We start from the raw sequence: 23,435 nt of genomic DNA on the forward strand, positions 1-23,435 counted from the left end.
GTTTTGTTGCCCCGTGTTAGCAGGTCAGGTAACCCATCTGGTCCTGAGCAGGGAGTTCTCCCTGGAGCTTTCCTTGGGGGAAGGGCTGGGACCACCTGGGAGGTTGTCAGGGTCTGGGCAGGATGTGAAGTGCAGGATGCTGGGCTTCTGGGGCTTCCACAGTGGGTGCTGGGATGCAGGCCTTCTCACACACACACAGACTAAGTTTCTGACTTCCTACTGACACAAGCAGCAGCAGCCACAGGCAGTGCACACCAGCAGCTTTTATTTCAAGGAGAGAGAGCGTGACCACACCTGCACGCTTACTGAGGCCGCCACACATGGAGAGACACTCAGCAGGAATGGGCCAGGGTTGCCCAGGAGGGAAGAGAGGAAGAGGCAGCCCAGGGAGGATTCCCAAGCACAGCCAGGGGCAGAGAGCGCCCTCCCCTTTCTCATCCCAGGGGGCGGTGCCCTAAATGCATAACCCCGTGGGGTGGGATCTCACCTGTGGGAATATTGAAGGGATTGTTGTGGCCCCTCCCTCCAGAATGTCACTTCCAGGTTTCCATCATGGCTTCTCCCTCCTGGTCCCAGCTGAGACACAGGTGCATCCTGGGAAAGTGGTGTAAAAGACTGACTAGCAAAGGGATAAAGTTACAATGCAGGGCTGGCAAAGTTCCAGCTCCCCAGTTCCCATTGTTCTTCCTGCCTGGTTGCCATGTATCAGGACCAGCAGGTTTTCACTGTCAAGGAGAGAACAGAACTGTGTCTCAGAAGAAGCTGGGGACACAGCACACATTGGGTTCAGTACTTAGTTAGTGCCATGGTCACTGCCTCTCAAAACCTGGACCCTGAGTGAGCAGGGAGGGGATGGGCAGAGTCGGGAAAGGATGGAGGAGGGGCCTGGACCCAGTGGGCAACCAGCCTGGAAACCAAGGAGGAGCTTCCAGGATCCGGGGCAGTGACACCTGCCAGCCTGGGCTCAGGTGATCCCTGGGCAGGGGCTGTGGCACAGAGCAGTCAAGCCACCATCTGCAGCGCCCTCATCCCATGTAGGCACAGAGCCAGTCCCGGCGGCTTCACTTCCGATCCAGCTTTCTGCTAATGCGCCTAGGAGAGCAGCAGAAGCCCCCGTGCTTGGGCCCCTGCACTCACTGGGAGACCCAGAAGAAGCCGCTGGCTCCTGGTGCTGGGCTGACCCAGCCCTGGACGTTTGTACTGCACCTGTAGAAGGAAGATCTCTCTCTGTGTCTCTCTTGACTCTTTAACTCTGCCTTTCAAATAAATAAAAAGTAAATAAATCCCTTTTTTAATGGTTTATTCCCCTTAGAAGGCGCCCTGGTCTTCTGCCTCCTGTATGCCTACACCATCTTGGACTAAGACGGCAAGGACAGTGAAGTTGGTGACTCCAGGGTTGAGGTGAGGGCCCTGGACCCCCGAGGAGCCCGGTGAGAGGGGAGGCGGCCATGCCTGGGTCCCTACTGTCCTCTCTTCTCTCAGTCCACTCTCACCAGAGGCCCTCAAGCCCCGCCCCTGCGGTGTGCCCCGCCTGCTTCCTGCCCAGCCCTGATCCCAGCCTGGAGCACTGGGTGCAGCCTACAGGACACAGAGGTGCACACGCGGGCCTCCTTGGAGCATGAGGCTGCACCAAAGGGGCGCGCGGCTCGGCCCTGTGGTCTGCGGGCTCCTGCTGCTCCTCGACCCGGGTCATGGTGAGGTTTCCGGGGTAGAGACAGAGACAGGGACCCTTGTCAGATCTACCCAATCCTGCAGTTAGAGCCTGAGAGCACAGGAGGGCAGTACCTGGGAGGCTGGAGTTGGCGGAGGTGACAGCCCGGGACCTGGGCGCCCACCATGGTCTCTTGAGGTTCCTGGCACGGAGGAGTGAGCCCAGCAGGAAGGCTCTGAGCAGCGCTGGTCAGGGTTGGCCGCCAGGACAGGAAGGGGGGTGGGAAATGGGGTCCTTTCCCTCCCTTGCTTGAGGCTGTGGTGACTGTGCCCTCCCCAGGACAATGACGAACCTGCCCTGGGCTGTGTGTCTGCCAGGGCCTCCTCTGACCCTGTGCACCTGGCAGGGGTCCTCCTGGGCTGGATTCCAGGGCAAGGCTGACCACGCCTCCGGGCCTGGCATTCTGGGAGCTCAGGCCAAGAGGGCACCACTCCTGGGTGTGTCGTGGAGCCTTTATCTCCTCATTCCAAAGGCCCAAGACTGGAACTGGCATTGCAGAGCAGTCAGCACTCGTGACACTGGCGTCCCGTGGGAACACTGGTTCCAGCTCTGCCTGCTCTGCTTCCAGTGCAGCTTCCGGTGATGTGCCTGGGAGAGCAGTGGAAGATGGCTTTGTCCCAGGCACCTGATGCTCCCACGTGGGAGACCCTGATGGAGTTCAAGGCTCCTGGCTGAGGACAGGGTTGGGGCCATTTGGAAGCTGAACCAGCACATGGGTTCTCTCTTTCTATCTCTATCTCTCTCTCTCTCGCTCTCTAAATTGACCTTTCCAAAAAATAACTCTAAAGAAAATAAGAATTCACGAAAAGCCAGGTCTCTCCCCAACCCTTTTCCTCTCTAGTCTGCCAGCACAGTCCCCACTCCTCCTCCTCCATGCTCACCCACGGGCTCCCTGCCTGCCCTGCCCTTGCCCAGGCTCTCCCGGCAACCAGGACCTTCCAGAAAGAAGTCTCCCCCACATCGTTAGTGGCTCCCAATAAAATAGTATTTGGGGTTGGGTCCCCACTCAGAGAGGGAGCAGTTGTTCCCAAGGTCCGTGGGAGTCGCTGTGCGTGTCCGGGGCAGGAACCGCGGCAGCGTCTGCACGGAAGCCGCCCCTGTCCTCCGTGGACTCTGCTGAGCTCCAGCTCACTGTCAGCCTCACAGCCGGAGCTGCTGCTGCAGTCACTCTGTCCTCCATGGTTGGGGCGAATGACAAGGACAAGGTCGGGACCAGCTCAGGACAGAGGCGCTGTTTACTCACCCGCTCCGGGGCCAGGCTCTCCTCTCCCTGACCCAGGGCCCAGAGCACCCTTGTGGCCGGGCATCGCCTACTGTGACATGGGAGGTTCCTCTCCGGGGAGGAGTCAGCTTTCATGGCCTAGGATGACTGATTTCTGCTGGTTTGAAGGCAGAGAGACAGGGAAAGAGGGAGAGACAGAGTGAGATAGAGATCTCCCCTCAACGGTCACCCTCAGACGCCACTGTGTTAGGAGGGCAGCATCCCAGCGGCCTTGCTATTGCAGTGCCAAGGGTGGGACTTGCAGGGCGGGTGGAGCTCCAAGTTAAGTTGAAGGACTGCCCCTCGGGTTCCCAGAGCAGTTGTCCCATTTCACTAACACCAGCCATGCCCAGAGGTCCCCCTCCCTACCCCCGCCCAGCGCTCTGCACCCCTGTGAGGTTGGCCGTGTGTTTCTGAGTCTCCCTCACGCTCAGCTCCCCCTCTGCCTCGCTGTGCTCCTGGCTCTTTGGAGAGGATAGCACTGTCCCTGTGGGGCCTTCTGGCCGTTCCTCTGTCCCCTCACCCTCTGTACACAGGAATTCTAGCCTAGAGGCGCCATCAGGTTCACCTGTTAGGGTTCTGCTTCTGTTTTTTGTTTTTTTTGGCAAGACCAGCATGTGGTGCTGAGTCCTCACCGTAGAACATCTCGACCTTTTCATATCTGATTCGAGGCACAACATAGGTCATGAGGGGCCGCATGGGAGCAGCAGTGGAGCCACCGCTGGGGACGCCCCAGCCCTGAGCCCTGTGCCCGGGTCCCGCCTCGGCACCTCCTGACTCCAGCTTCCTGCTGACGTGCAGGCTGAGAGGCAGCAGGTGGGCTCCGGTACTGATCCCTGCTTCCCACGTGGGAGACCCGGATTGAGTTCAGGGCTCATGGCTATCAGGGCCCCGTCCCAGCTGTGGTGGGCATTTGGAGAGTGAACCAGCACCAGGACATCTCTGTCTCTCTGTGTGTGTCTCTGTCTCTCATTCAAATAAATGAATACAAATTACAAACAAGAAGCCAGTGAGGTAGTCTGGAACCTGTGCATTATCTCTTCATTTCTGTGAGATCCTCAGGTTTATGTGCATATTTGTACACCTTATATTTTTTTTGAGAGATTCATTTTATTTGAAAGACAGATTTACAGAGAGGCAATTACATAGAGAGAGAGAGACAGAAAGAGAGAGAGAGAGAGAGAGAGAGAGAGAGAGAGAGAGAGAGAGAGGTCTTCCATTCCTGGTTCACTCCCCAATTGACTGCAATGGCTGGCGCTGAGCCAATCCAAAGGCAGGAGCTTCTCCCATGTCTCCCATGTGAGTGCAGGGCCCAAGGTTTTGCACCATCTTCTGCTTTCCCAGGCCAGAGCAGAGAGCTGGATGGACAGTGAAGCAGCCAGAACTCACACTGGCACCCATATGGGATGTTGGCACTGCAGATGGCAGCTTTACCTGCTATGCCACAGTTCGGGTCCCTACACCTATTTTATGATGTGTGGCTACAATGTTCTTATTCATTTGTAGAAACTCTTTACTGATCCATGACTTTCCCCATTAGGTGACTTTGTCACCTCCTCCCTCGCTGGTCCCGGGGTCAGGCTGTGCTTTCCCGTCCTGGGTACGGTCACTCCTTCCTGCATTCATGGCACCAGTGCCATCTCTTTTATAGAGCATGCTCTCTTTCTGTTTTTTTTACTGATATATTTTTAAAAATAATGTATAGATGTTTTGTTTTTTTCTTGAAAGATTTCTTATTTATTGGAAGTGCTGAGCTCCAGAGAGAAAGGGAAAACAGATCTCCCATCCTCTGATTCACTCCACATAGATGCATAACAGTCAGGGCTGGGCCAGTCCAAAACCAGGAGCCATCCAGGTCCTCCAGGAGGGTGCAGGGGCCCAGGCGCTGGGCGGTTCTACTACGTCCCAAACCCATGAGCAGGGAGCTGGATCCTGGGTGAAGCAGCCAGGATGGAACTGTGATAGGAGATGCTGGCCATGCAGGCTGTAGATAAACCCGAGCGCCACCACACCGCCCCCTAGAGGACGCTTCCTTTCTTCCCTTCTTGCTGCCTGGCGATGAGCCTCCTAGCAGGGGAGCCTGGTCAGTCTGGAGCTCACAGCTCTACCTCCTGTGACTGAGGGCAGTCTCCTCACCCCCAGGGCTATCACCTTCCGCTGAACTCCTAGTGTTCAGTGAGGGTGCAAGAGCTCCAGGAGCCTCATGAGCTGTGGGATGTCCTGGGCTGGGACCAGGGCTGGCACTGCTGGCATGGCGGAGGTGTGTGAGGGGGTGGTCTGTGAGTGTCAGTGTTTGTAGGTTCAAGGCCATGGCAAGACCGAGGTGCCGATGCCAAGGAGATGGCAACAGCAGCAGTGGGGTGGGCATCTGATTGGTACCTCCACCTGATGCGCCTCTCTGCCCACAGGCCACGACTCTGCCAGCCCCATCCGGAACACACACACGGGGCAAGTGCGCGGGAGCCTGGTCCACGTGGAAGGCACCGATGCGGGCGTCCACACCTTCCTGGGAATTCCCTTTGCCAAGCCACCTCTGGGGCCGCTGCGGTTTGCACCTCCTGAACCTGCTGAAGCTTGGAGTGGAGTGAGGGATGGGACCTCCCATCCAGCCATGTAAGCGCTCCCAGGGCCCAGGGAAGCTCCTGCCCTATGTGGAGGTTGTGGGATTGATCCTCTGTTTTCTGGGCCTCGACAGCTGTCCTGTAGAATTCCCATAACCAGCGTTCCCTGTGGGTGATGGCCCCACGTGAGTTATCAGTGAGTCAGCTGAGGCTCACAAGAGCACTGGGCTTTGCCAGGCTCCTGGCTCTGGACTTGGAATCAGAGGGCATTAAGCTCCAGGTGCCGACTAGAAAAGCAGATGCGGACATTCAGGTTCTGCCCATGTTCTCTGCCACCAGGGGGCGCTGTCTCCGGGCAGGTGGGAGGGTGTCGTCAGTTGCCTCCAGGAAGCTTGCCCCTGACTGCATCAGCAGATCCTGCATATCTCTGAGGAGGACGCCAATGGGGTCTCCCTGGGACCCAATGTCCACAGTCACCGAATCTACGGACATGGGACTTATATTCTTATATGGAGACTATGGGATGATGTGACACCCTGAGAGTCTAGAATTAAGACAAGGGATGAAGTCAATTGCTCCCATGGGGTCCCCGTAGAGTCAAGATCACCCTAGGCCATCAGCAACTGTGGGACCTCCCTGGAAGTACTGTCCCAGCTTCCCCCGGGGCTGTGGCCTGGCATGTGGTGCAAAGGGACTCCCGAGGAGAGTCACGTGTGAGCAGGATATCAGGGGAAGGGGGCATTGAGGGGGGCCCTGCACAAGCCCTGAGCTGACTGTCGCCATGGTGGCCGCCAGGTGTCTGCAGGATGCAGCTGTAATGACCGTGGCAACCGAGTTCCTCTTTAACACGGCCTTGCCTCCCACCCCCGTGTCGGAGGACTGCCTGTACCTCAGCGTCTACACACCGGCCCACACCCATGAGGGCTCCAGCCTCCCTGTGAGTGACCGGGATCCTCTCGGGGAGGGACAGACATTTCTTTTGCAAGAAGATTAAAAAAGACAAGGTTGGCTCGGATCCCTCCTCATTATGGCCCAGTGAGAAGCTTCGCACTGTCAGCTCCAACAGGTGCTTCTTACCCTTGGTGGGCAGCTGACCTCTAGGCTTGGGGTCCCAGAGCCCCGGTTGCTCCCAGAGGTCACAGAAGGTGGCCCTGTGTTGGACCCAGGACTCACCCAACCAATTTGCAGCCAGGAGCATCACTTCGGTGCCCAAGGGCCATGCTGGTTGTTCCCCAGTACGCGTCATGGACTGTTTGTGTTGAAGACGGTCCTGGGCTGTTGGTTACTATTCAAGTGGAGCAGTCAGGAAGACACTCCTTTCTTTGCACACATGGAGGTGCTGGGAGGAACAGAGCAAGACTTTGATAATTGAGGAGGGGCTCCAACAATGTGAGTGGCCTGTTTTTCTGAAAGAATTCAATGACCTAGGTCCTGCAGTCTGACTGGAGCTCTGTTTCCCTGAGCAGGTGCAGAGCCAAGCACAGGGTAGTCCAGGTGGTATCCAGGTGGGGTTTGGGCTGGGTGGGAACCTTGTGGTATTGGCCTTGACTTTGCCCAGGTGATGGTGTGGATCCATAGTGGCGGGCTGACTTCGGGCATGGCTTCGATGTATGACGGTTCTGCGCTGGCGGCATTTGAGGATGTGGTGGTGGTCACCATCCAGTACCGCCTGGGAGTCCTGGGCTTCTTCAGGTGAGACTGGGGCTGCGGTGGGCACTGTGGGATGAGTGGCACCAGGACAGCCCTGTGACCCCTGTCCCCACCACTTCTCAGCACTGGAGACCAGCATGCCACCGGCAACTGGGGCTACCTGGACCAAGTGGCCGCGCTGCACTGGGTCCAGCAGAATATCGCCCACTTTGGAGGCAACCCTGCCCAGGTCACCATTTTCGGCGAGTCTGCAGGTGCCATAAGTGTGTCCTCACATGTGCTGTCACCCATGTCCCAGGGTCTCTTCCACAGAGCCATCATGGAGAGTGGGGTGGCCGTGCTGCCTGCCCTCATCACCACCTCATCGGAGGTGGTCTCCACAGTGAGTGTCCTCCACTGGCCTGCCCAGGCCTGCTGCTCCTGTCTTCCCTCACAGAGCCTCTGTGTCAGTCTCTGTTCAATGGGTACAACAAGGAACATCAGGGTGCCTCCGGAACTGCCATCAACCCGGGGATGAGGGGCTGGGGGTCAGAGTCCACACACCTCTGCCGTGGTAGAGCTCGATTCTGTGTCCTGCTAAGATGCCACGCTGGGGCTCCCTTGCTGGGTGGAATCGTCTAGGCAGGTGGCGGGTCCCTCTGGCTGAGACACTGAGTACCGGCATAGCTGGAACCATTTCACAGCTGCAGCACCCTGGGAGACGGGGGCACACTTGCCCCCAGCCACGGCTTTGGGCAGACTCCCCCTCCCCTCCTGAAAAGGTGTGCCAGCCCCTGTGTGGTCCCGTTACAGATGGTGGCCAACCTGTCTGGCTGTGGCCAGGTGAACTCCGAGGCCCTGGTGCGCTGCCTGCGGGGCAAGAGTGAAGAGGAGATGCTGGCCATCACCAAGGTCGGGCCGAATTCACAAAGGTGGGGGTGGTCACAGGCCTGGGTGCTCATCCTGCTCCCCGGCCTGCATGCCTGCTGTCCTCATAGCCCTGGATGGGGAGTGGAGACCAGGACAGCCAAGTCAGGCATGAGCCCTGCTGGGCTGGGCGTGAAGATGACCATGAGCCAGGAAGGAGTGGAAGGCATCAGAAGATGTTTGGGACCTGACCTCGCTGCCTCCCTAGGCCTTCAGATCCATCCCTGGCGTGGTGGACGGGGCCTTCTTGCCCAGGCACCCCCAGGAGCTGCTGGCGTCATCGGACTTCCGACCCATCCCCAGCATCATTGGTGTCAACAACGATGAGTATGGCTGGATCCTCCCCAAGGTGAGGCTGAGCTCCACGCCCCTGGGGGACTCAGGACTCTGTCAGTTCAGGGATCCCAGGGCTCTGCTGCTCTAGGCTTGTCACCGGAGAAAAGGCTGTGGAAGCCATGGGGTTCTTGTCTTCATGGGAGAAAGAATCCAGGCGTGAGACAGAGAGTGAAGTGACAAGGCTTTATTTGGGATAGGACATGGCTTTATTGGGGATAGGGCATCCATCAGAACGGACGGGACAGAGAGAGAGCGCCCAGTCGCGCAGACTGGGGAGAGCGAGGTTCCATGGTTGAGTGGAGAGAACACACCTGGGCAGGCCAGGCAGCATCTCCGCTGAGAGGCAGAGGGCTGAGCGCGCAGTCCTACTTTCGATTCCCGGTGTTTAAGGGAGCCTGTTTACCCACCTCCCCCTCTTCTTCAGGACAAACGATGGGGCTCTTAGGAAGGGTTCGTTGGGTGAAAATTAGCAAAGTCCTCCCCAGATTTGCTGGCACTGTGCAGAGCAGAGGGGCTCCCCTTAGGGTGTCTGAGAAGGTTTTGTTGCCCCGTGTTATCCGGTCACGTAACCCATCTGGTCCTGATGAGACAGAATCCTCCTGGGAGCTTTCCTTGGGGGAAGGGCTGGGACACCTGGGAGGTTATCAGGGTCTGGGCAGGATGTGAAGTGCAGGATGCTGGGCTTCTGGGGCTTCCGCAGTAGATGCTGGGGTTCAGGCCCTGCTCACACACACAGAGGCTAAACTTCCAACTTCCCACCTAACAGGCTCATCAACCCCCCCAGAACACACGGACCCTGGACTCCCAGAAGGACGTCGACCGAGAGGCCATGCGGGCCATTCTGAGGACATCTTTAGCACAGTTGGTGAGGCTCCGGGTCCCGCCCCATGCCTGGGCAGGGGAATCCTGCTCATGCAAAGCTGTGGCAAATGCACCTTTGTGGGCCTGGGCAGGGGCAGGGAGGCATCCCGGAGCCGGCCCTCCCCCCGTTCCCTGTCCCACTCCAGGACCCAGTTCCCACCCCTGAGCCCACCGTCTCCCTGCCCTGAGTCTGCCTCCCCTGCCTGTTCCCCACCACCTGGCCAGATGCTGCCGCCTGAGTCTGGGGACGTGTTGATGGAGGAGTACATGGGGGACAGTGAGGACCCCCAGACCCTCAAGGCCCAGTTCCAGGAGATGATGGCAGACGGCCTCTTCGTGATGCCTGCGCTCCAAGTGGCCCATCTTCAACGTGAGTTCGTCTGTGGCCCAGGCCTGACAGTCAAGGGCATAGCTCAGAGCTATGAGAGGTCTGTCCTGCCCAGGTCCCTACCCACATTCTTAGAGTTTATTTGGAAGGAAAGAAGCACACAGAAAAACAGACAGAGCTCTTCCACCTGCTGGTTCATTCCCCTAAATGCCTGAAACAGCCAGCGCTGGCCCAGCCCAAAGCCAGGAGCCCAGAACTCAATCCAGGTCTCGGCCATGAGTGGCAGGGCCATCTCCTGCTGCCTCCTCCTGCACATTAGTAGGAAGCAGCTGTCCCGAGTGACTTCGTAACCACTGCCCCAGATGCCCTTCCCCTCCCACTCTTCCTGTGGTCCCTGAGAGCCTGGCCTGTGATGGCCCCATCTCAGTAAATCCCAAGGTGCCTCCCCCATCGTGCACAGAAGACGGGAGGTGAGTGAGCATTGGTGACTTTCCCAAAGCTACCCGAGGCCATGATCCCATCCCAGCCACTACCGCACCCTGGGCCAGATCCAGCCAGGTGTGCACTAGAAAGTGGAGCCCCAGCATCGGCCCCTCTGTCCCTCCAGGACCCCACGCACCCGTCTACTTCTATGAGTTCCAGCACCGGCCCCACTTCCTAAAGGACAAGAAGCCGCCCCATGTGAAGGCTGACCACGGGGATGAGCTGGCCTTTGTCTTTGGGATCTTCTTTGTAAACCGCCAAGGTGAGCCTCCCTCCCTCCCTGGAGGCAGGCCAGGGCCCTAAAAGGCCCCAAGGGGGTGTTGCCCCCACTGCACAGATGGGGAGCCTGAGGCTGGGATACAGGGTGAGTAGGTGTTCAGGGTTCTAGGGCTCCAAGGGCTGAGCCAGGGTTAGAATCCCAGAGCTGCCCCTCCTGCTCTGCCCACCTGGTCATGTGGGTCTGTTGCAGTTGATTTCTCAACAATGTTGCAGTGGATTCCTTTCTGAGAGGAGGAGCGTGGTGGTGGGGCAAGAGGCGCAGAGTCACCACACAGACCCCGGGAGTCGGGTGAAAGCAGGCTTGAGGCAAGCAGCCCGCAGACTCGTTTATTTCAGTTGGTATAACATCTTATATAGCCAAGACCAGCCAATCCAGTCAAGGGGCGGTCTATGCCCCAACCAATCACAGCCTGTTGCCAGGCAGTTAACAAAGCCATCCAGTCATAGCCTGTTGCCTGGCAGGCTCCGTTGCCAGGTGGGATTCAAAGCCATTCCTGGAGTAACTGACGCTCGCTTGCCAGCGGCCACCTTGGCATGGCCTTCTCATTCCACCACATTTCCCCCTTTTCGTTTATTTTTGAGCAACGGGAGGCATGATTCTTGACCATACCATTGTTGATCTCATTTCCATGTGGTCTCCGTACGCAGCTGTGCCTGTCTTAGGTTGCTCCCCAGGGGATCTTACCCGTCATTGACTAACCAGTGCTCAAATCGAGAGACCACAGGAGTGCTTGCTCAGATTGGGGTAGGAATGAGGAACAATGGTAATCAGGAATGGCATGACCACACACAGGCTGTGAGCCGTTTGAGTGGCTGACCAGAGCTAGTGGGGTACAAAACAGTAACAGATATGGCTATGGGCAGTTCCTCAGGGTAGGATGATTGGGCAGGTGCGTCTGCTAACAAGGCGGAGTCTCAGTCTTGTTCAGCTGGTTCTGGTTGGCTGTCAGTTGCAGGCTTGATGTTTCTGGCTGGTACCCAAATGGGCTGTTCCGCATTCTCTGGAAAGATACAAGCATATCCTCGACCTTTGGTTAGCAGAGGGTGTGGTCCTTTCCATTCTCCTGTCAGGGGGTCTTTCCACCTAACCATAGGGGCTGGGGTCTGTGATAGAAAGGATCCCCAGTGTTTATAAGCTGGGCTGATCCCTTGGGAATCAAAAGTAAGAAAATTGATAGTGAAAAGGACCTCAGTCAAAGCAAGCTGTGGGTCTGAGGGCATATGATTGTTTTTCTGTCTTTGTAAAAGATCTATAATTGACTTATGAATTCTTTCAATCATTGCCTGTCCCTGTGGGTTGTATGGGATACCTGTGGCAGACTGTATGTTCCAAGATTTCAGGAAGGAATTAAATTCCTGTGATGTATATGCTGGCCCATTATCAGTCTTTATGGTCCAGGGGACACCAAGGACCAGCATGGCTGATTTGACCGCCTTTATCACATTACTAGCCTTTTCTCTGGTTGGGGCTGTTGCAAATACAGCCTTTGAATAAGTATCTACCACCACATGGACAAACTTAAGTTTACCAAAGGAGTTAATGTGGGTGATGTCCACTTGCCATAGCTTATTAGGAGCAAGGCTTCACGGGTTCACTCCTGCTTGTTGCAGTGGGCTTAACGGGGCGAGGGGTGCACAATTCTTGCAAGAGTGCACTAGGTGTTTGCATTGGCTCATTGTCATTGTTAGCTCTGGGGAAAGCAATTTTGTATTGCTTGCTGACATATGAAATTTTTGGTGTAAAATACGGGCTTGTTCTAAATGTCCAGTGGAAGCCATGTTGCAGGAGATAAGACCATCAACCTTTCTGTTGCCTTGGAAAATAAAGCCAGGTAACCTGGTATGTGATCTTACGTGTGATATATACCATGGGTATTTTCTGTTCTCAGCTCTTTAAGTGTTGTGAACATCTGGTCAATTGGCTTATTGGTTGGGTTAAAGACTGCAAAAGGGATCATCTTTGCTACCTGTACTGAGTATTTGCTGTCCGAAAATATATTTACCGATCCATCGTGGCTAAGAAGTAGAACCTTGCTCTTATTTCTCCCAACTGTACTGATCCCCCGTGGGGTTCTACATGGATCTTATCTTTTTCTGTTAAAGATTTGATCACTATTCCAAACAGTGACTTGTTGGCATCCGTAAACGCACATGGTGCCATGGGTATAGGTTGATTAGCAGGGAAAGCATGTTTTGGATAGTCTATTTCTAAGGTTTGTAGCGTCTGGAGTAGCCTGTCCACTGGCAGATGATTGTCAACCTGTCCTGGGAAATTTATCATTAAAGTTTGAAAGAGCGTGCTATTCTGCATCCATGTCGACAGTTCTAATTGTGATAGTGGTAGGACCATTATGTCTGGCTCTGTGTTAAATATCTTATTGGTATAAAATCTTAATTTAAGTCCCATCATAAGGATGGCATCTACTTTGTTTACTATTTTACGACAATTGCTCCAGGCTATGTGAACCCAAAAAAGTGGTCCATGTTGTTGCCAAATAACTCCTAAGGGGGCCTTGAGGGTAGATATGGTTATGGCAAATAGAGGCACCTTAGGGTCATATCTAAAGGTTTTTAAATTTGACAACTGGGTGTTGATCTTTTCTATAGTGGATTTGGCTGCTGGTGTCAATGCGAATTTTGAAGAAGGGCTGTTTCCCTTAGTCAGTAAATCGTATAGCAGTCTAAGCTCTGCAGGTGTTAGGGGAAGGAAGGGCTTCAGCCAATTGATTTGGCCACATAGTTGCTGAAGTTTATTAAGTGAGTATTTATGCTTGACTTTTAGGTTTGGACCCATTGGAGATATATGGGAGGAGATTTGATAACCCAAGAATTGAAAGGGAGGAAAATGTTGTACTTTTTCTGTGGCAATAGACAAACCCAGAAATTGTAAATTTCTTACTGTCTCACTTAGGCACTCAGAGTTGCTGCATTCTTGTGAGCAAGTAAGATATCATCCACATAATGTATGACCAAGCACTGATCTTTAAGTGTGCTGGCCGCATGAGAAACATATCTTTGGCAAATGGCAGGGCTATTTTTCATGCCTTGTGAGAGTACTGTCCACTGGAATCTTTTTGCAGGGAGCTGGAAATCGGGCTCCCATACTGTAAAAGCAAAGTAAGCCTTATCCTGCTCCGCAATGGGAATGGAAAAGAAGCAATCTTTGATATCAATGGTAACTATGTGGTATCCATTAGGAATGGACCCTGGATGGGGAATGCCAGCCTGGAATGTTCCCATCTTTCTTATATTTTTGTTAATAGCTCTCAAATCCTGTAGAAGCCTATATTTTCCCTGTTTCTTTGGTATCACAAAAATGGGTGTGTTATGAGGGCTAGTGAGGGTTCTATGTGTCCCTTTTCCAATTGTTCCTGTACCAATTCTTTAAGGATGCTAAGTTTGGGTTGTATTATTGGCCACTGCTCTACCCAGATGTTTCCTGTTCTTTCCCATTCAATGGGGATTGGGCTTGGCTTTTGTATGAGGTGAGCAGTGGCCCCTAGAATTGGGGGTGAATCTTACTTGTAGGTTCTCCATTAAAGCTGTTGGCTTGTGGAGATTTGTGATCCGTAGTAAGGACCGCTTGCATTTGTGAGAGCACATCTCTCCCCCATAAGGTCATGGAAACCTCAGCAATTAGTGGAAAGATGGTTCCTGTATCTCCATTGTCATCTCGCCAAGTTACAGGCATAATGACCTGATCAGCCAATTTTAATCCTCCAACACCTTGGAGGTCAGGTCCGGGTGCTGTCTTCCAATGTTGCATTTTTCTTGCATCCCTAGCTTTTAAGACAGTAACATCTGCTCCAGTATCAATTAAACCCACAAAGGCAATGTCAATATAGGGTCAATTTCGGCCTCAGATTGAAGATGGGCATCGACCAGTTAATGATGGTGGGACTCCCTCTTACTTGCTGGGCTGAGGGCCGCCCCACTGGGAGTTTAAAGGCTTGGTCTTGCAATCTTTTGCCCAATGAAAGCCTTTTTTACATCCGGGACACAGCGTTTGGTGCTTGCCCCGTCTTTCAGCGTTTAGGCAGTTTCGCCGTAGGTATCTTATTTCCTGGCATCCCCAACAAACTGGAGGGTCATTAGACTTCTTTGTGTTCAATTTGTTAATGGCTGCAGTTAGGGCCTGTATGGGTGTATCGGCAGAGTTTACCTCCTTTGTGACTACTATCCATTTAGAAATGTCTTCATTACAGACTGGGGCAATTGCTGCTTTTGCCTCTTTGGTAGCACCTTCCCAAGCTAATTGTTTGACCAAATTGTCTTGATCGGGGCCAGGCAGTAATCTTTTCTCTACTGCCTCCAAGACTCTGGCAAGGAAATCAGGGAACCATTCGCCTGGGCCTTGAACTAGGTTTCTAAAGAGCTGACTATAACCAGGAGGATTTATATTTTTTAAGGCTTTAATTGCCAAATCTCTGACCTGATCAAGATAGGCAACTACTCCATTGCGGGCCTGTTCTTGAGGATATATGTAGGTGCCATGGCTTGTAAGCATATCAAAGGTTACTGCTATTCCATAGGCAGCATTATTCCTTGCCACAGTTTCAGCCTCTTCCTGATAGGAGGCTTTCCACTGTAAAATCTGTGGTCTCAACAAACATGCTTTGAGCAGTGCAACCCAGTCAAAATGAGTTTGAAGGTTTGCTGCCCATTGTTTGAGCACTTGTTCAAAGTAGGGAGAGTCAGGACCTGACTCTTGAGAAGCCTTTTTTAGCATAGTAAGGTCATTTATGGGCGTTGGAATCCAGGGCCTGAATTCTGCATCCGCTCCTATATTAACAGCAAATGTGCAGGTGGGATGGGGTCTAGCGGCTGCCCTGAGAGCTTGGGGTGTCCGAGTACTGCCACAAATGTTGGGATCCTCACTGGGTGTGGACGGAATGACTTCACATGGGTTATTGTCTCGAGGTCCTCTAAATTCATCCCACGGGTATATGGAGGGTGGCTGACTAGGCACTGCTACCTTGTTTGCTACCTTGTTTGCTACATTGTTTGCTATCTTGTATGCTACATTGTCATTTTCACCGATGAAGCTCTCTCTCCCTAAGTCATCAACTGTTGTCTGTGAGACAGACGCCTGGAGTGTCAGGCTCTTACAACTCACAGATTCACTATGTTTGGTAATCTGTGTGCGCTTCTGTGAGGGGTGTATCTTTCCCATGTCTGAGTGCTTAAGAGTGGCACGACACACCAACTCTAGCCAAAGGAAAGACACGCACAGCACTGCTGCCATAACAAAGCAAATTCCTAGCACCTCAGCTGTTGATGGCATTTTGCAGGAGGTTTCCCTACGTTAGACAAACAGACAGTGGTGTATCAGATCGTACGTATGTCCTGTGCTTAGTGGGCAACTTCCTCGATTCGTTAGGTCAAGGCCGTATGCCCACACGGTGTCTCCGGAGCATCACCTCTCTCGAGTGAGGGAAGATGACTTGGTCCTGAATTCTGGGATGATCAGTCCCTTATGTGAATTCGCCGGGCGAACCGAAAGTAAAGCGACGTACGCTTCTGGGCGGTGTGTGCTAACCTGGGGTCACTTAGACCGAGGACAAGGACAAGGAAAGGGGCGTAGGAGGGGGTTCTGTGCTCACCCTCACAGAACCGAACAGCACACAAAACACCGAGGGGCCTTCTTGTCGAAATCCAGGGCGGACATTGCAGAGTCCGACAGGCTGTCTTTCTCTCAGTCACGTTGGGGCGCCAGATGTTGCAGTTGATTTCTCAACAATGTTGCAGTGGATTCGTTTCTGAGAAGAGGAGCGTGGTGGTGGGGCAAGAGGCAAGAGGTGGTGGGGCAAGAGGCGCGGAGTCACCACACAGACCCCGGGAGTCGGGTGAAAGCAGGCTTGAGGCGAGCAGCCCGCAGACTCGTTTATTTCAGCTGGTACAACATCTTATATAGCCAAGACCAGCCAATCCGGTCAAGGGGCGGTCTATGCCCCAACCAATCACAGCCTGTTGCAAGGCAGTTAACAAAGCCATCTAATCACAGCCTGTTGCCAGGCAGGCTCCGTTGCCAGGTAGGTTTCAAAGCCATTCCTGAGTAACTGACGCTCGCTTGCCAGCGGCCACCTTGGCATGGCCTTCTTATTCCACCACAGGGGTCCTGCCAGGGAGTAGCGGCAGGTGTTTCAAGGCGTGTTTGTTTTCTAAAGGACTTCCCCTGGCTGAGCCAGAAATGAGCCTGTGTCCACTGAGCGGGAGGCTGCACAGAGAAAAGGGAGCTTGGTCAGGGGAGGGTTCGGATCCTGGGAATGAAGAGAGGGGGCAGAGAACCAGTGTAGGACAGCCGAGGGTCAGCTCCACCTGGACTGGGAGCGTGGTGCATGATGGGGGCAGAGGGACTGGGGTGGCCCCAGCTGACCCTGCCCCTCCCCTCTGCAGTGCCTCTCACTGAGGAGGAGGAGCTGCTGAGCAGGAGGGTGATGAAGTACTGGGCCAACTTTGCTCGCAACGGGTGAGATGACCCCCCAATTTCCCCAAAGACCTGGGACCCTCTGCCCTCCCTCCTGTGTGGGGATCTCACCAGCATCCAGGGTCCTAAATCATGTGACAACGCCCTCCCCAGCTGCAGGACCCACTGGCACTCACAGGGGCCCTGAGGACCATGCACACTCTTCCCATATCCTAGTGACCTGGGGTGGGCCATGAGCTGCTCTGCCCAGAGGCTTCCTGTGGGGGAGGGACAGGCCAGGTCAGGATGCCAGGTCCCCACGGGGGGCTGACTCTAGGGGGAGGTGTTGCTCTTCTGCTTCTGGAAACACATTCCCCACCCTTCCTGCCTGCAATTGGCCTGGCCAGACCCCAGATAGGTGCTCAGGGCTGGGCTGGGCAGGGCTCAGAGTGACCGTGGTGCCCCCTCCCTGACGTCTTGTCTACAGGAACCCCAACGGCGAGGGCCTGCCGCACTGGCCCGTGTTCAACCAGGAGGAGCGATACCTGCAGCTGAACGTGCAGCCTGCAGTGGGCCAGGCCCTGAAGGCCCACAGGTTCCAGTTCTGGACCCACACCCTGCCCCAGAGGGTCCAGGAGCTAAGGGGCTCTGAGCAGAAGCACATGGAGCTGTAGCTGCCAGTGTGGAGGTGGGGGATAGGGGCTCCAGTGCAGGTGGGGCCCCGATGCACTCAACACATCCATGGAGGTGCCATGCATTCAGCACTCTCGTGGCCACTCAGTCCTGCTGGCCTCCCTCCACTCAGCAGATTGTTGTAGAGAACCCACGTCTTGAGGTTCATTGCCAAGCCTGCCCTGGGGCCCCTTGTGTGAGAAGCACCCAGTACACCTCCATGGAGCCTGTTTGGGCAACACCAGTGCCTGCCCAGCTTCCTCAGCACCCACTGGGCCATGGGCCCCTCCTGCTTCTTTCCCCCTCCACCTTCTCTACACTCTCCCCCTCCTCTCCTCCCAGCCCCAGACCCTCCCACATGGAGGGAGCTGCGTTGGGGATTGTTGCCCACTCCTGGGTGCCTAAAGACACCTCCTCCTCCTCCCAGCATGCCCTGTGATCTCATATCTCTCAGTGGCCACAGAGGACCTGGACTCCACGATTCAATGTGCCTTCGTCCCTGCAGGCTGCCATGTGTGGCGCCCTCAATCCCATCCATGCAGCACAAATAAAGGGTTCCAGGCCTTTCACGGCTGAGTCACATTCACCTGAGTGAACCTGCCACATTTCCTTAGACCCTCAGCTCTCAAGAGACACCTGCTTACCTCCACACTGGGATACCATGAATCATTGATGCAGTAAACCTGGAGTGTAGGGCTTTTGCTTTGCACAGGGGGTTAAGTCTCTACCCATGTCGCTGGTATCTCATATGAGCGACAGTTCAGGTCCCAGCTGCTCCACTCCTGATCCAGATCTCTGCTAAGGCACCTGGGAAAGCAGCAGAGGAGGGCCCAAGTGCTTAGGCCCCTGCCACCCAAGTGGGGTACACAGATAATGTATCTCCCTCTGGACTTTGGCCTGGGCTATCCCTGGCCATGGTGGCTGAGAGAGCCCTGGGCTGAGCAGAGGTCAAGGCCAGTTCTCAGGAGGCATAAAGTCAGCCTTCATGAGCCAGGGTCCACTTCCCCTGGGTGCTCCCGTGCCCAGGCTGCTCCTCCTTCCTGCAGGGAGCCTGATGTTTCCTACACTCAGGCTGACCCCCCCACACACACTGCTATCACAGGACCACATCTACCTTGCTGGGTGCCCAGTGGGGAAGGTATGGACCCTGGGTCTTACATTTTACTCAAGGTTCTGGTCCCATGGAGAAGAGGATTCAAAGCAGCAGCAGCCACAGGCAGTGCACACAAGCAGCTTTTATTTCAAGGAGAGAGAGCGTGACCACACCTGCACGCCTACTGAGGGCCGCCACACACGGAGAGATGCTCAGCATGAATGGGCCAGGGTTGCCTAGGAGGGAAGAGAGGAAGAGGCAGCCCAAGGAGGATTCCCAAGCACAGCCAGGGGCAGAGAGCGCCCTCCCCTTTCTCATCCCAGGGGGCAGTGCCCTAAATGAATAACCCCGTGGGGTGGGATCTCACTTGCAGGAATATTGAAGGGATTGTTATGGCCCCTCCATCCAGAATTTCACTTCCAGGTTTCCATCATGGCTTCTCCTTCCTGGTCCCAGCTGAGAGACAGGTGCATCCTGGGAAAGTGGTGTCACAGTGCGTTAAGCCATCATCTGCAGTGCCCTCATCCCATGTAGGCACAGAGCCGAGTCCTGGTTGCTTCACTTCCAAGCCAGATCACTGGGTATGCGCCTAGGAAAGCAGCAGAAGCCCTTAGTGCTTGGGCCTCTACACTTTCCTGGGAGACCCAGAAGAATCTCCTGGCTCCTGGCTTTCGCTTGTCCAGCCCCAGCAGTTTGGGGAGTAAACCAGATGATACAAGATCTCTCCCTTGGGGCCAGAGCTGTGGCATAGTGGGTAAGGTCGCTGCCTGAAGTGCCTGCATCCCCTGTGGATCTCCTCTGACCCCGTGCACCTGCCAGGGACTTTTACAGGGCTAAGGCTCCATGGTGAAGGTGACCCCACTGTAGAACCTGACATTTGTTTTATCATGAATCAGGCCATGTGGGAATTACTCATGGCATGTATCCTTGATCCTTTGTCTACTCACTCAAAAGGCCCAGGTCTCTCTCCCACACCCTTTCCCTGTCTAATCCCCAGAGCACCCTTGTGGCCAGGCATCGCCTACTGTGACATGGGAGGTTCCTCCCAGGGAGGAGTCAGCTTTCAAGGGCTGGGGATGATTGATTTCTGCTGGTTTGAAGGCAGAGAGACAGGGAAAGAGGGAGAGACAGAGTGAGAGAGAGATCTCCCCTCCACGGTCACCTCAGTCGCCCGCTGTGTTACTAGGGGAGCATCCCGGCTGCCTTGCTACTGCTGAGCCAGTGTCTGCCCAACAGTTTGCACTTCCCTTGGGCTTCTACCAAGGGTGGGACCCGCAGGGCAGGTGGAGCTCCAGGTTAAGTGTTGAAGGACTGCCCGTCGGGTTCCTAGAGCAGTTGTCCCATTTCCCTAACACCAGTGATGCGTAGAGCTTCCCCTCCCCACCCACACCCAGCGCTCTGCACCCCTGTGAGGTTGGCTGTGTGTCTCTGAGTCTCCCTCTCCTTCAGCTCCCCCTCTGCCTCACTGTGCTCTTCCTCCTGATTCCTTCTGATGAAGAAACCGGTTTACCCCTGGCTCTCTCTGGAGAGGGTGGCACCGTCCCTGTGGTGCCTTCTGGCCATTCCTCTGTCCCCTCACCCTCTGTACACAGGAATTCTAGCCTAGAGGCGCCATCAGGTTCAGCTGTTAGGGTTCAGCATCTTTTTTTTCCTTGTTTTGGCAAGACCAGCATGTGGTGCTGAGTCCTCACCGTAGAACATCTCGACCTTTTCATATCTGCTTTGAGGCACAAAATACGTCATGAGGGGCCGCATTGGGAGCAGCAGTGGAGCCACCGCTGGGGACGCCCCAGCCCTGAGCCCTGTGCCTGGGTCCCGCCTCGGCACCTCCTGACTCCAGCTTCCTGCTGACGTGCAGGCTGAGAGGCAGCAGGTGGGCTCCGGTACTGATCCCTGCTTCCCACGTGGGAGACCCGGATTGAGTTCAGGGCTCCTGGCTATCAGGGCCCCGTCCCAGCTGTGGTGGGTGTTTGGAGAGTGAACTAGCACCAGGACATCTCTGTCTCTCTGTGTGTGTCTCTGTCCTTCTTTCATATAAATGAATACAAATTACAAACAAGAGACACAGAGGCATCAGGTCCCACGTCTTTCCTCTTCATTGTGTGAGATCCTTGTCTGTGGGCACATCCTTACAGCTTCCTGCTAATGTGTGCCTAGCACGTGCTAATTCATTGGTAGAAACTCTACTGATCCATGGCTTTCCCCATTAGGTGACGTCATCACCTCCTCCCTCGCTGGTCCCTAGGTCAGGCTGTGCTTGTTCTGTCCTGGGCACAGTCACCTCCCTCCTGCATTCATGGCATCAATGCCATCTCTTTTATACAGCATGCTCTCTTTCTGTGTTTAGAAAACTATATATATATTAAGCCGGCGCCATGGCTCAACAGGCTAATCGTCCGCCTTGCGGCGCCGGCACACCAGGTTCTAGTCCCGGTTGGGGTGCCAGATTCTATCCCGGTTGCCCCTCTTCCAGGCCAGCTCTCTGCTATGGCCCGGGAGTGCAGTGGAGGATGGCCCAAGTGCTTGGGCCCTGCACCCGCATGGGAGACCAAGAGAAGCACCTGGCTCCTGGCTTCAGATCAGCACGATGTGCTGGCCACAGCGGCCATTGGAGGGTGAACCAACGGCAAAGGAAGACCTTTCTCTCTGTCTCTCTCTCACACTATCCACTCTGCCTGTCAAAAAATTGACGGACCTAGGCTTTGAACATGAAATTAGACTGAAAACATAGGAGGTCTGGCCTGCCTGGTGTTGCCTGGGTCCCTGACTTATTGCCCAGATCCTGCCATCTGGCCGGAGTTCTGTGTGCTGGGTACCTGCACAGTCCACAGGCACTGGTTAGACCAGGTGGGGGATGAGCAGGCAATAGGTGGGGGAAGCCACAAGTTACAAACTTGACTTTCCCCAGGTGATGGTGTGGGCATTGGAGGAGAACTCTGGGGAAGGGGCCACCCATCTCCCTGTCCGTCCCCAGTTCCCGCGCCCCTGTCTACTTCTTCGAGTTCCAGCATCGACCCAGCTTCACAAAGGACCTCAGGCCGCCCCACGTGAGGGCCGACCACGGCGATGAGGTTGTCTTTGTGTTCAGATCGTTTCTCTTTGGCAGCAAAGGTGAATCTTCTCCCTCAACTTTGGGATGAGGTCCAGGCTCTCCCTGTGTGGGCTCTGTGCTCACCCTAAGGATGTAAGGACAAAGCTCAGATGGGATCCAGTGTCCAAAGTTTTACAGCTCAGAGGGCAAAGCCGCGATTGGAATCTGAGAGCCCTCAGGCCACAGCCTGAGGTCCAGATGTCCAGGGGAATATCCTCTTCTGCCCGCCCAGGGATGAGTGTCCAGCCTAGGAGCACGTGGGTTCAAAGTCATGTCTGTTTCCTAACAATGTCCCAGGTCAGAGGGAAGAAATCATCCAGGCAAGGAAGAAGCCAGAGTCTGACTTAGGGGCTGACTGGGGACGTGGAGCGTGACAAAGCATGTCCCACTGGTGAGGGAAAGACATGAGGTTGGCGAGTAGCCGAGGGTCAAATTCCACCAGGCCTGGTGAGCGTGGTGCATGATGGGGCAGCAGCACTGGGGTGGCCCGAGCTGACCCTGCCCTTCCCCTCTGCAGTGCCCCTCACTGAGGAGGAGGAGCTGCTGAGCAGGAGGGTAATGAAGTACTGGGCCAACTTTGCTCGCAACGGGTGAGACAACCCCCCCCCCAAATTCCCAGGAACCAGGGACCCTCTGCCCTCCCTCCTCTGTGGGTCCCCACATGGGGTTGACGCTAGGGGGAGGTTGTTCTTCTGCTGCCTCTGGAAACCCATTCCATACCATCCTGCCTGTAATTGGCCTGGCCAGACCACAGATAGGTGCTCAGGGCTGGGCTGGGCAGGGCTCAGAGTAACCAAGGTGTCCCCTTCTTGATGTCTTGTCTGCAGGAACCCCAATGGTGAGGTCCTGCCGCACTGGCCCATGTTCGACCAGGAGGAGCGATACCTGCAGCTGAACGTGCAGCCTGCAGTGGGCCAGGCCCTGAAGGCCCGCAGGCTCCAGTTCTGGACCCATACCCTGCCCCAGAGGGTCCAGGAGCTGAGGGGCGCTGAGCAGAAGCACACAGAGCTGTAGCTGCCAGTGTGGGGGTGGGGGCCCCTAATGTGCCCATGTAAACTCACAGAGGAGAGATTTATTCAGCACTCTCACATGACCACTTATTCCTCCTGGCCTCCCTCCACTCAGCAGACCATTGTGGAGAATCCATGGCTTGAGGTTCATTGCCAAGCCTGCCCTGGGGCCCTTGAGTGAGACACACCCAGTACACCCTCCATGGAGCTGTGTTGGGCAACACCAGTGCCTGCCCAGCTTCCTCAACACCCGCTGGGCCTGAGTCCCTCCCAATGTCCTCCACTCTACCCACTGCCCTCTCCTGTCCTCCCAGCCCCAGAACCCTCCCCACGTGGAGGGAGCTGTGTTGGGGATTGTTGCTCACACATGGGTGCCTTAAGCCCTATAACCTGCTCCTCCTCCCAGCATGCCCTGTGATCTCACATCTCTTAGTGGCCACAGAGGACCAGACTCCAGGAGCCACCGTGGCTTCATCCCTTTATGCTGCCATGCGTGGCGTCCTCAATCCCATCCACGCAGCACAAATAAAGGGTTCCAGTCCTTTCACACTGAGTCACATTCACCTGAGTGAACCTGCCACGTTTTCTTAGACCCTCAGCTCTCAAGAGACACCTGCTTACCTCCACAGCTGGGATACCATGAGTCATTGATGTAGTAAACCTGGAGTGTAGGGCTGTTGCTTTGCACAGGGGGTTAACCTCTGCCCATGTTGCAGATATTCCCATATGAGTGACAGTTCCGGTCCCAGCTGCTCCACTCCTGATCCAGAGCTCTGCTACGGCACCT

General features: G+C 55.1%; 2 protein-coding genes across 2 annotated transcripts; both read left to right on the top strand.

Annotated features, from left to right (window-relative positions):
- The first annotated feature begins 1,486 nt into the window (after nt 1-1,486).
- On the top strand, nt 1,487-18,023 carry LOC133748457 (cocaine esterase-like). The gene is made up of 12 exons (XM_062177251.1): nt 1,487-1,694; nt 5,381-5,585; nt 6,329-6,470; nt 7,092-7,225; nt 7,307-7,565; nt 7,976-8,074; nt 8,298-8,438; nt 9,192-9,290; nt 9,512-9,656; nt 10,222-10,359; nt 16,773-16,845; nt 17,270-18,023. Exons 1-12 carry the CDS (start codon nt 1,619-1,621, stop codon nt 17,454-17,456), a joined length of 1,698 nt encoding a protein of 565 aa, XP_062033235.1. The 5' UTR covers nt 1,487-1,618; the 3' UTR covers nt 17,457-18,023.
- A 3,451-nt stretch (nt 18,024-21,474) lies between these two features.
- On the top strand, nt 21,475-23,174 carry LOC133747726 (cocaine esterase-like; the record flags this gene model as incomplete). Its single annotated transcript, XM_062176029.1, has 3 exons — nt 21,475-21,658; nt 22,156-22,228; nt 22,466-23,174. Coding segments are annotated over 3 exons (444 nt in total), but the record flags the coding sequence as incomplete, so codon positions are not given.
- Between the last annotated feature and the right edge of the window lie 261 nt (nt 23,175-23,435).

This window comes from Lepus europaeus, chromosome 19 (genome assembly GCF_033115175.1).
Source record: "Lepus europaeus isolate LE1 chromosome 19, mLepTim1.pri, whole genome shotgun sequence".
In the NCBI taxonomy this organism is placed as follows: Eukaryota; Metazoa; Chordata; class Mammalia; order Lagomorpha; family Leporidae; genus Lepus; species Lepus europaeus.

Bases quoted from the DNA above. Each gene is read 5' to 3' on its own strand.
- LOC133748457 (XM_062177251.1), top strand. From the start codon at position 1,619: ATGAGGCTGCACCAAAGGGGCGCGCGGCTCGGCCCTGTGGTCTGCGGG. The intron at 6,471-7,091 runs GTGAGTGACCGG...GACTTTGCCCAG, and splicing joins ATGAGGGCTCCAGCCTCCCT to GTGATGGTGTGGATCCATAG. The intron at 7,226-7,306 runs GTGAGACTGGGG...ACCACTTCTCAG, and splicing joins GGAGTCCTGGGCTTCTTCAG to CACTGGAGACCAGCATGCCA.